Here is a 12,500-nt window from a genome sequence, read left to right as displayed (position 1 = left end):
AGACTTGTGTTGTTAATCTGATGTTGGCTGGCCTTTCCTGAGAAAATAAGTCATACCTTTTTTTTTTTCCCTTTTTCTTTATATATATATTTATACACATATCTCTTGTCCTTTGTCTGAACTGTTAGCTCATTTTGCATGACATCTGCATTTTTCTGCTGAGATGAAAATATATAGTATTTTATGAACCTTTGTGCTTATTAAACAAGGTTCTTCCCAGTCACCTCACATCAGCAACAATAGCCGCAGCATATACAGTACTCTTTATCTTCAGCTTACGGACCCACCTGTCGTGCAGGATTTATATATTAAGCCAGTTACACATAGGGCAAAAAATTTGTTCTGTTAAATCATTTTTTTTATGTGTGTTTGAGTTGAGTCTTGTGGCTTTTGATAGTGGTGAAAAAAAAAAAAAAATAGATAAAAAAAACTGAAATATAGATTTAACACCTTACCTATGAGATTCTAAAGAATAATATCAGGATTCACAGTGACCCCATTGGGAGCCACTATTCCAATATCTCTTAAAGAGAAAACGGAACTGAGATTTTCATTAGAAGTCTGCCTGGACTAATGATCCCCCCAAGGCAATGTTGCAGCACATGCTGGTGAATGACCCATGGTTAATTTGTCACAGAGGGTACGGACAGATCCAGACTGTGGGAAACTGATTCTTGCTGTCGTGATGCCAACAGGGTCATCATTGGATCCGAGGAGTTAAGCAAATAATTCTTTCAGTACTTTATATTCATATAAAAAAGACAAATTGAACAAATCTTTTGCATACTTAATGACTAACTGTAACCACACTCACTGAAGCTACTACTTGGCAACACTCATAGCACTTTTAAGAATGATCGTCACAGCCGCCGGGTCTCCTGCTCACTCCTAGGCTTCCTGAGTTGCTAGATCTTATTCCACCTACACACTTTAGACTAACCCCCCCCCCCCCCTTCCCGTCCTCTTTCTTTCTCCCTTTCTCTCGCTCTCTGTTCATCCACCCTCGACTGCCACGGTCCTTTTGATCAGTGTTATCACATCTTTTTTATATATTTCTCTCCTCTTTTGGAAATTGCATGACAGAACCCAGGCTATATGAAGAAAAACTTTGTCATTTGCATTGAGACCCTTCACGTTGCTGACATGGGGACGACGGAGAACGTGAGTTGTCGTGCCAGTCTCTTGTGACGTTTTAATTCTTTTTTCCATTTTGTGGAATCATTTTTTTCTCTCTTTCTCTCACATTTTCACATGTTAATTCCTTAACAGTGAACAGTTAGAAAGGAAAGAAAGAGAGATAGTTTACATTGAATTTTTCATTATTATATATATATATATTTTTTTTTTAGAAAAGTTCATTTTGGCGAATTACTCTATTTTGAATTTAAAATCAGAATACTGTTGAAGCTGTACAAATAAAATCACAGATCATTTAGTTATGACATGGAAATCATACTTAAAATCATATAACACTACAGAATTTATGCTATTTATTACATAGTGTACTATATTCTTGTAAGATCACACTAGGTAAATGAAGAATGATCAAGAATCATTAAATTTACATCCTTGATTATTTTAGTTTGGGGGGATTTCTCTATGGTGTGTATTTTGTTTTTCCTGGTTTAATGTTTGTTGAATATTTGATTATGTTTAGATTGAAAATGTGATGTTTACTTCTTTTTCTTTAGCCGTGTCATGTTTTTTCTTCTTGAGTGTAACGTATTTTTGTTTTTCCATCTTCATCTTCTGTTTTATTGCTGTTGATTTAGTCTATATCACATAACCAAATTGTACCGTAAGGTATATTGTAGTTGTGTTTTAGTTATGCTTTTTGGTTACATACTTTAAGCAGGTGCTAGCTCCAAGCTTCAGTAACACTTGGGATAAACTCAAATAACCCATTACCTCCATTACTATTAACAAAAACTATTGTGGCATATAATAGATATCATAATGTTTTAAAGTTCCCTGTCCATTTTGGTAATAAAAGGAAAGACACATTTAACAAAAACTTACTAAGATGGATATGAAAGATAAAGTAATTTCTATTTTCTCTCAATTCCTAATTTCAAGATAGATACTCTAAATAATCAGACCAGAAAGTAGCTTTGACTGATTTATAATCACACTTTAACCCGGCGCCCGGGCGAAAACCCATTCCTGCGATCTCTAACACCCTTTCTCCAGGCCCACGAACTAACTGGAGACAAGCTGAAGATGCGAGAGGTTGTGACCATCGACATTAGCAACGACCCAGTCAAGCAAGCTGACTACAAGCCCTCTGAAGATCCCACGAAGTTCAAATCGGAGAAGACAGGGCGAGGACCTCTGATAGGGCCCCAGTGGTGGAAGAAGGTGAGTGCAAAACATAGCCTGTGAGAGAACAAAGAGGCTTGTGTTTAGGTGTACTGTTGGATGATAAGGATGGTTTTGTAGCTAGGATGTGAATCAAAGTGAAGGGTCGCAAGGAGGGTGAGCCTAGTGATGAATGGCAGATGGACGAATCAAGTAAAGTGGATGATGGTTGATATAAGGGTGAAGAAAATGGATGATAGGTTGATAAAGGGGTGAGAAGAAATGAATGATAAAATGGGTGAGGAGGATATATGATGGTTGATATAAAGGACAGGCATAGTGGATGACAATGGATGAAAGATGTGAAAATGAGGGTTGATGGTTGATCAAAATTGATGAAGAAGAGTAAATTAGTAGGGTTAGATTGGAGGAGAAGGGTTTAGTAGGGAGGGTGAGCTTGATGGAGATAAGTGGAGCGATAATTATGGCGAGTAGATAGAATGAGAGCACTGAAGAAAGAAATATAGGTAGAGTGTGAATGGTGGAAAAGGGTAACTGAAAACGATAGATGAATGTAGATAGTGAAGGTAAGAGAGATAGAGCATAGAGAATAAAGTAAATAGCTCAGTCAAGAAAAACCAAGAAGTGTAAAATGGTAATGATAATGTAGAAAGGTTAGAGAAAAGGGGATATATAGTAAGAAAAAGAAATATCATTAAATGTAATTTCTTGAAAAAAAGCCTTTAAAACTATTTAACTACACATCAAAGAATGAAATATCTTTTAAGAAACTAACTATATTTGATATAGTTGTTAAGGCAACAGAAGGTATTGGGACCTTCCTTAAAAAAAGCTTACTAAGAAGAAAAGGGTGTATTATATTAAGTGTATTTCATCGTTGCTGTATCCCTCCTCCAGTGTGATCCCGTCATGACCTGTTACAAGCTGGTGACATGTGAGTTCAAGTGGTTTGGACTCCAGACGCGCATTGAGAAGTTTATTCAGGATGTTGAACGAAGACTTTTCACCAATTTCCATAGGTGAGGGAGTGAATTTTGATTAAAGCTTTTAGAATTGATCACTGAAGCAACTTTTATGGGAAAGTTATTGCAATTTAATGAATTGATCTTGAATTTAGTATTCCTGTCTGTGGCAAATAGTGAAGAAGCAATGAATTTTATTTTATTAGACCCCTCTTTTCTTGTTTTCAGTCTGGAAAGAGGAGGAATCTGTTATCTTTTCAGTATTTATAAGCTGCAAGTTAAATGGGACAGTTTTAAATAATTTCCTTTTTCAAGAGAGCTAATTCAGTTTAGATAATTTTAATCATCTGTTTTTGTTTTTTTTTTCTTCTATAATTAATTTTCTACACATCTTTTCCAGGCAAGTTTTCTGTTGGATGGACAGATGGCACGGACTGACCATGGAAGACATTCGGCGATTGGAAGACAAGACAAAGGAAGAACTTGACCAGGTATTGGCTCAGGCTTATTTCAGATCACTGGGGTCGGAGGTGTGAGAGAGAGGCTCAAGTAGGGATTAGTGCTAGAAGTTTGTTTTGGATGCAAGAAATGGGATTAGCAATTTGTCTTTTTCTTTGTAAAATATGGTGGTTTTGTTGTGATTTGTTTGTTTTTATATTGTTGTTTTATTTTTGTATTTGTTTTTATTTTTTACGTTTGTATTTTTAAGTTTTTATCAAAATTAAGTATTAACTAATATGTTTATTTTCATTTCTTGTTATTTCTATATGTATCGTAAAAAGATGAAATGACTGTGGTTACCAAGATATAAATGAAAATCATGTAATGCAAGATATTTAATTTCCATCAGAGATACAGAATTAAGATGCAAAGTAATAGAGTATACTCTTTAAAAAAATTCCCTTTAATCCATGCTTTTCTTAACCTTTGGCTGCAGATTAACGTACAGTACATTGTGGTTTTTAGTGAAATTTGTTGCACACAGATGGTTCTGCAAGTGCTCAGCCAACAAGGAGTCAATTAGTAGGTCCTGTTGACTGTGCCTGATTTCCCCCATCCCTTGAATTTGCATTTTTTTCCTTTTTCTTTCTTACATTCTTAGTTTCTTTTTCTTTCTTCTTCTTCTTAAACTGTTAATATTGATACTGTTATTGTTATTACTCACATTATGATTACTATAATATTATTAAAAGACTAATAACAGTAGAAATCATAAGATCATGAAAATAAACCTTTCAAAAATCAAGGGAAAGGGTAAACTGGAGAGATTGATAAGACTTATGATTAACTCCTTGGTGACTGAGCGCATATGTAAACACTATTAATAAGCTAAAGTCACACTTAATATGTCTCATATTTCATGCCATATTTTGTCTCTTGGTGAAGCAGTTGTTACTTATTTATTCATATATCTTTTTTTTTACTTACTTTTTATTTTTCATACACAATTTTGGAAATTAGATTACTTCAATTTCACATTCTGTTATCCCATTTTTGAATGAAGGAAGACAGCAGTCTTTTGTTTGATGAGAGGAACCCTGTTACAAATGCCTAGAAATTATAGAATGCAATTAAATGACATGTTAATATTAATACTTGGTTGTTTATGTACCATATTCATTGTGACACATATAGAAAAGGTGTGAATGAGAGTTAATATCTTTATAATACAGGGGATCTATTTAACCAGTGTCAAATATATCTTTGTCAGAAATACTTCAGACGAAGATATATATGAAACTGGTTAAACATATCTCTTTTATTGTGGAGATATTTGTTCACATTCGTATCTTTTCTACATTGGTTGTTTATGTTTTTGTATCGTGCTTATTAAGGGAGCTGGAGACGCTTACATCTCCGTTTAAAACTATTAGGAGTCATGACTTGAAAGATGAATGAAAACATGTTCCCAACATTTTATGTGAATAAGAATGATTATGTCATCATGTCATGATGCATTTTTTAGTGTGTTACTTCATCTCATATAGCAAAAAAAAATTCTTATTTTTTGTCTTTGTCATCTATTACTTGTAATTCTTACAATTTATCAAAATTATTTCTCCATTTGTCCCTCACTAATGTATTATTCAGTATACACTGATAGTCACAAGTAAATCATAACGAATTTTTATTTTCGAAAAATCACTAAAAGCAAAATTTAATATCGGAAATGCAGCCTTCTAAAATTCGACATGGTTGTATGTCTTATTTCTTTCCAGAAATCCATGATTTTTGTGTGTCTTATTCATCATCTTGCTTAAGTAGTCAGTCCTTGCCACTTTTGTAATATTGTGTCTATGATGAGAGTGCCACATTTCTGACTTTATATGTTGTTTTTTAAACTTGTTTCTACTATATCATTTTGGTATTGGTAAAAATTTTTATGATGCATCATAGGCATATTGAGACCCATATAAACTATGTTGTGGTGACGAGGAAGAGGAACATGCTGTGTTTTCTAGTACTTTTAGGCTTTTGTTCATTCATTTTGGTAACCAGCACAAGAAAAATCCGAAAACTGTAAGCTAAAATGCCAATGAGATGGCAGCCCCGTGTTGCCAAGAGTTGCGAGACACAAAGCTCACAACGTTAGTGGGTGAACAATTTATTGCTACCATATGTACGAAGACATCTAAGTACATTAGAGATGAAGGCAACTCATTTGATGCAAAAACTTTGGTAAAATTACCATTATTCTGCAAGAATATTAGATCCAAAATTGTAACACCTCATTTTGGTTTAGCTGACCATGTCCTTTTAGCTCATCACCACTGGGTGAACAGAAATCCCTGAGCGCGATAAACTCTGGTGATTTCTGACAAAGGCCAGACACTGGGTGCAGGGGTCCAGGACATTGAGCTGAATGTCCCGCTCCATGCGCTCTAGCGCGTCACTGTACATACAGGCATACCCTGCAGACCGAACAGTTTGTTATGACACTGGTACACATGACCCGTCCAGGTCGGGTTAAACTGCCTTAAACATTGGTTGGGGATAATTTGTAGATGATATAGGAATATATTTATTTTATTTTTGTTTTTACCTAAATTGTTGCCAGCTCCCTTAAGATCTGATTGTTGTAAATGATTCTCCATCAGAATAGTATTACTCATTTGAATTCTTATTTTTAAGGGTGTAACATGAAATGAGCAGTTAAGCAATCACTTGACCTGTGATCCTAAGGTTTTCTTGAACCTTCCAGCAAAGACAGGTTGGCGAGGTGCGAGGAACGAAGGGCGAATAAACCCACGCGGCACTCCACTCCGGCAATGCAGAAGAACGCAAGCTACCAGACGAAGATGGACTATCCACTCAAGTTGAGAGATCAATCATTCAGCACTATAGGAAATATTGGGTCTATTGCAATTGTTGTTTTCATTGATCTGCATCCAGTACATTCATAAGGAATAGGGAGGAGAGAGAATAGGTCATAAGGGGAGACAGAGAGTGAAGCGGTTGGGACATCGGAAAACCTTCTCTTTCCCCTTTGAGTTGGTCAGATATGAGTGGGTTTTTTTTATATATTTCCAGTAGATCAATAATCAGAGTTGTTAATTTGTTGTGTCTCTGAGGATTTGGTTTCATGATCTGAATCTGTAACATGTCCTCCACTTCCATCATAAGAAGCTTGTTAATCATGTTTCCCAAATGATTATATTTGGTAGAGTTGTCATAGGAATACAGCATTTATTCAGTATTATCTAATGACAGTTCAGTCTTAATTTTTAAAAAAATCTTCAACCCCACTTTTAATGTGATGCCAAAAAGATAAGATGAAAAGAACAAGAATAGAGGGAAGAGGTAGTAATTAGTAGATAGGATGAGACAGAGAAATATCTGGGACTGACTAGTTTGAAAAATACAAAAAGATAATACTAGAAGAGTCATAAGTTATGAATAGAGTAATTCATTCAGGCATGCTTAAGAAAAGTGAAGGACTTTTCATTCTGAAAACTTTGAATCTCTGCTTTGTGAAAAAGGTTTTTGTCATTTTTAGGTACTTTGTTGTTTTCTCCTTTTTATTTCTTCCTTATTTATTTATTGAAAATGTATCCTTTGTTTTCCTGGTTTGAATAACAAAGTAACTGTTATTATATCTGACGTGGCTTTTGATCAAAATCATAAGGTAAAAATTATTGCAATTAAGCATATTTTAAAACTTTTGTTATTGTTGTTGTTATTGTTACCATTAATATAATCATTATGCTGATGCTATATTTTGATATTAATGATGATATCATTATTATGATTTACTTTATTCCATTTTCATTTACCATATTTGTCATGGTGAATGATACTTAGTATGCATATAACTTATTTGATAAAACATCTGTTATGAGTAACTGAAGTTCTCCATCGGATACATTACTGTCATTGACTGAATATGATAAATACTGTTGCATTTGTAATATTTCTTGTAATGCTGAATTGTTACCAAATATGGAATTCCAATGTACTCCCTTTGTCAAGAGAAATGAGTTCTGCTCCTTGTTCAGATCTGACAATAATGTATAAATGCTAGTCCCATTACTTCACAAAACTTAGGGTATATTCTTTATTTTTTTAGTTTTGAAAGTGAAAAAAGAAGCAAAGGGAAATGAAATCTCCATCACTTATTTTGTGAAGGCATGGTCCTTTTAACAGTTTGTTCAGTAATTTGTTATGTGATATGAATATCTGTCACTCTTCATTAGTTAAATCTCCATATCTCAAAACTTTTGTTTTATGTAGAAATTAAACAGAAATTTGATGCTATAGAATTACTAGTGGAATGATAGACACACAGTTGAGTGAAGTTGTTAATTATATGAATATTAATCAGAATCTCGATCATTACCAGTTCGGTGTGTTCTTGCCTCTTAGTTGCAATAGGAGGGAAGGAAAACAAGCAGAAAATTAAGAACGGTTATGTAGGGCCGACTGGGTCTGTCAGAGGAATTATCGAGCATAGATTAAATTTAGTTGGTGAGTCGTGATTGTTGTTCTGCCTGACATGTGATTAGTGTTTGTTTGAGTTGTTGAAAAGGTTGGTGGTTGTTAGTTGAGAGATTAACAGTAGTGTATCCCTGTGCTGTTAATGTAACGTGATAACAGAGAAAAAACTGTAGGTTGTAAATGGAGAGAGCAAGTATATTTTCCTTGTAGGATCCAAGCGAGTGAGATTCGGTTATTATTCAGTGGCTTCAGAGTAAACAAAGTCTGGAGGTAACTTAGACGGCCGTGAGCATGTCCACTCCCTACATAGAACTGCATTCATCTAGAGGAGAAGTTTAGCAAACTTGCCATTTATTTGAGAAAATAGGCCTCAGGGCAAAGATGTAAAGAGCTCTGCAGTAACCTTGCCTAGTTTAAGTCAGCATTCTCGAACTTGACTTTAGGTGTTCAAACAAATTTCCATCGAGAACCAGTGTGAAGAAGACCTCCCCTCTTTTGCTGGTTAGTGTCATTGGTTGGAAGATTTCATTTAGGTAATTATAGGGTTGAGTACAGTAAAAACAGTGCTGGTTTTATTAGAAATCATGTACTTTTGAAAATCATGAGTTCATTGTAATGAGAATTTTAAGAACAGGTATAGGAAATTCTGAGATTAGTTTATTAACATCATGTATCAGAAGACTACTCATGTCATAGTTGAAATAAAATACCTGTGGCCACATCCCCTCCAAACTCCCTTCTCCCTCCCTCCCTCTTTCCCTCCCTTCCTTCCTCCCTTTTTTCCCCTCCCTCCCTTCCCCTGTTTCCCAGAAATGCACATGGCTTTCAGAAAAGATTAAATCACTAGACCTGTAACATTTCGGCATTTTGAATAGAAGTGGACAATGTTTAGCACGGAACGATTCTTTCGTCTTCTTCTTTTTCTCGTCTCATTTTTCCCGCATTTAGAAGAAAGTCAATTAATTACTGGGAAATGTAGATGTAACATCATTAGCTAGGAGTAATTACATTGAAGGTAGAGAGATTCCTTCTAAGTTGTGTGTCTTTGAAGTGATGGGTCTGTGCTAGGTTTCTCTCTAGGTTTTCACATATTGCTAATATCTAATGATGATGTTTGTGTAACGTTTTGTTATGTCTGTAATAGATGAGACTTACAGATTGTTAACGGATGCAAGACTGTTGACATTACTGTTGTTGGTGGAATTTGCGTATTCTCCGCTACGTTTCTGAGGCTGCTCATTTTGAAATAATAAAATGACCAAAATGTTAGCAGGTTAATGTTATCATCTGGGATCATATGTAGTTCAAACTGTGTGCTTTTAGACTGAGCTAAAATTTGTGATAGCCTGTGTTCCCATTTTGTTTCGGCACTAGAGGCTGACCCTTTCAGGAATGCCATTAAGTCTCCTAATAGATCTCATGCCATCACCCTCTGTGGAACAAAAATAGTGATGATCTAGTAGATATAGTAGACTGTTTTTAAAAGATTTCTCTTATTTTTATGATTATGATTATTTTTTTATTTTCATTTCTTGTCTAGAGATAGATTTCTATTTTACTTTGCTCCAGCTGTTGAACATAACACATGTTGCATATTAGAGGCACTCACACGCATTCCAGTCATAGATCTTTGTTGCTTCAGTTCTAACAGCTTGATATTCAAGTACCGACTACGCTCATTTTTGAGTTCAACGCGTGTATTAAGTTAGCACAGTTGTAAATAAGGAAAGCACCAGTGTTAAGCAGACCATGCAGCAGCTTCATTTATTCCCCCCTTGAGGGCCAAGCCACAAATGGGGGAAAGAGTGCCAAAGATGTCGTGGGCAACACAGAGAGAAAAAAATGTCTTTTTGGCAAAAACTTACGTAGAGAGAACAGATTGGTACATGTATGTTAGATCAGATGATAATATCATTAACTGATAAGAATGTTGTATTTAAAACTTCTCTGTTGCTTGCTACGTTGGTTTTTGGCATCTCTACTTTCCAGGGTTTTTTTTTCTATTTTTTGATTGTTTTTATATTATTTTTTGAATTTCTTTTTATCTTTTTTTTTTTTTTTCTATTTGTGTATAGAATCATTCCATTAAACTGTGCAGTTGATCATGAATCTGATTTACCTGTTATGTGAAGCTGTAGTGATTTATTAGCTTATCTGTTGTTTGGACACCTGAGAAAATGTATGATAAATGGATATGCTGTGTGTTGAAAATTGTTTATTGAAGAAAGCCGTATAGAAAGGAAAACAAATAAAAGAGTCAATTGCTTGTTTGATATACTAGTGAATCCAGTTGGGTAGAAATTTGAAAGAGAAGAGGAGTTTAATAAAAAAGTGTAGTTATGCATTATTTGTTTGAAAGGACAACTAAAAAGACAATATAAACATTTAGTGATCTTTAAACTAGGTTTATAATTTGTAGAAAAAAGAATGTGTCATTTACTGCTATGTGAAAAAGTCCTGGAAGATTTTAAGACATGAGTATCAGTCTAGATATCTCCATGTCATGTGAAATATGCGAAAAATGGATTAGAGTCGAAACAAGTAACGAAATAGACTCTTATGAAGGACACAATGGAAGAAAAAAAAAAAAAAAAGTGGCTACAGTTTGTTACTGATGATTTGTTTTAATACTTTTCTTTTTATCATAAGTCTCACTTTGTTCCATACATAGTCATTATTGTGATGAATTTCTTGATATTAATGATATCCGTTGAGCATAATATAATGCTGATGATTTTGTATCAACCATTTCAGTTCGTATCATCATCATCAGTAATCCTCCATCCAGGTATCACATGCCGCATCATCTAAGGTAACGAGCAGTCCCTCACATGTCCCTAAAGCAACTAGACCATGTCCAATGTTCCATAGTAGTTGGACGATTCCTCACAATTCATTGGTTAAACTAAGCCATTCCTCACAGTTCAGCAGTTAACCATTTTTCATACTCTACGCACCACCATTCCTCACTGTAGGCTAAACCTTTGCCCCCGATCTGAAACTATTTTTCCAGTTGGTCAGTGGGCGAATAAAAAGGGTTTGTGGAGGCAGATGGAACTACCTCTGTATTTTTATAATCAGGAGGAGGTTCATTGCAAGTGGATTTCACAATCGGTAATCAAAATTTATGTTTCATCGTGTCTCAGACTGGTTACATTTGGTAATTTCAGAGTGTGCACCAAAATCATGCGTGATGGCTTTTTAGCAATATTCTAATACTTTTTTTTTCTTTTGAAATTATGGTCAATAATTAGAGATATATTGTTGTGGTTGGTTCAGTAGAGGAATAATAAAAGATATTGTTATTTGTTCTCTTTGTATATATTCTGAGTATTAAATCACTTTCATGCTCCTCAACATTGATATTGGAACAACAAGTGTTTTGGTCAGAAGAAATACTCATATTTTCTGTCTGATTCACTGAAATCAATTGAATTATGCAAATTTAGGGGGAAGAGAAGTGCTGTTATTTTTGTAGGTGAGGGGAGAGTGATTGCATATCATGACCGTGACCATCACAACCCTCCACCTGCAGTCCTCTCTCCCCGAAGTCATAGATAGTAAATGCTCCATGATAACCTATTTCTGCTCTCTATTTACTTAACCCTCAGGTATATATATTTTTTTCTATGTAAATATATATTTTTAGTAAGTTATATTAAACTCACTTTTTTTTTTTTTTTTTTCTTATTGCATCTTGTTTCTCAAGTTGATCTGTGTATATCATTTACGTTCAAGCCTTGTCTCACACTCCCCTTTGAAGATTGGCTCGTGACGTATTCTGATCACTCACACTTTCATGGGCCTTTGTCCCTCAAGACTTGCCTTGCCATAAATAATGTCATAGTTTACATACATTCCTTTCTCGTATCAGTCAGTATTTATAATGCACTGCGATTTTACTTCAATCAGATTTATACATCATTCTATTTTTTTATGGGCATTCATTAAGTTCATAATATGTTGTTTGATATTTTGATAATCTGCTGTACCTTGTTCCTGATTGTTAATGTTTTTTGCATCATTGTGACCAGGCATTGTGTGTTTGTGAGGAGTGTACAGTAAGTGAACATTTAAAATAATGACTTAGTAAGAGAAGATAATGTAATGCTGTATTAGTCCAAATATAATATGTTCAGACCAGCTGTTTCTTCTGTCCCGGCCTCTCAAGTTATGAACATTATTCGAAAATGTGTTGTTTATGATAACTTTTAACAGTTAGGAGAAGAAGTCATTGTTCTATTTCAAGTGAATATCATTTGTGAATTGATACATACATTATGT

General features: G+C 34.6%; 1 protein-coding gene across 2 annotated transcripts in view; it reads left to right on the top strand.

The window, feature by feature from the left end:
- The window catches only part of LOC125038927 (phosphatidylinositol transfer protein beta isoform-like), a 23,664-nt gene extending 11,308 nt beyond the window's left edge, over positions 1-12,356 (top strand). Inside the window, exons 5-9 of one of the 2 annotated variants that reach the window (XM_047632614.1) lie at positions 1,084-1,161; positions 2,191-2,358; positions 3,217-3,338; positions 3,682-3,772; positions 6,484-12,356. In XM_047632614.1, the coding sequence (XP_047488570.1) occupies positions 1,084-1,161; positions 2,191-2,358; positions 3,217-3,338; positions 3,682-3,772; positions 6,484-6,525 (501 nt within the window). In that variant the 3' untranslated portion in view covers positions 6,526-12,356. The remainder of the gene's footprint in view (positions 1-1,083; positions 1,162-2,190; positions 2,359-3,216; positions 3,339-3,681; positions 3,773-6,483) is intronic. The other variant, XM_047632604.1, reaches the window with a different exon arrangement.
- The last annotated feature ends 144 nt before the right edge of the window (positions 12,357-12,500 follow it).

Source organism: Penaeus chinensis, chromosome 3 (genome assembly GCF_019202785.1).
Source record: "Penaeus chinensis breed Huanghai No. 1 chromosome 3, ASM1920278v2, whole genome shotgun sequence".
NCBI classification, from domain to species: Eukaryota; Metazoa; Arthropoda; class Malacostraca; order Decapoda; family Penaeidae; genus Penaeus; species Penaeus chinensis.
Note: the sequence above shows the minus strand (reverse complement) of the source record. Positions and strands in the feature narration are given on the sequence as shown.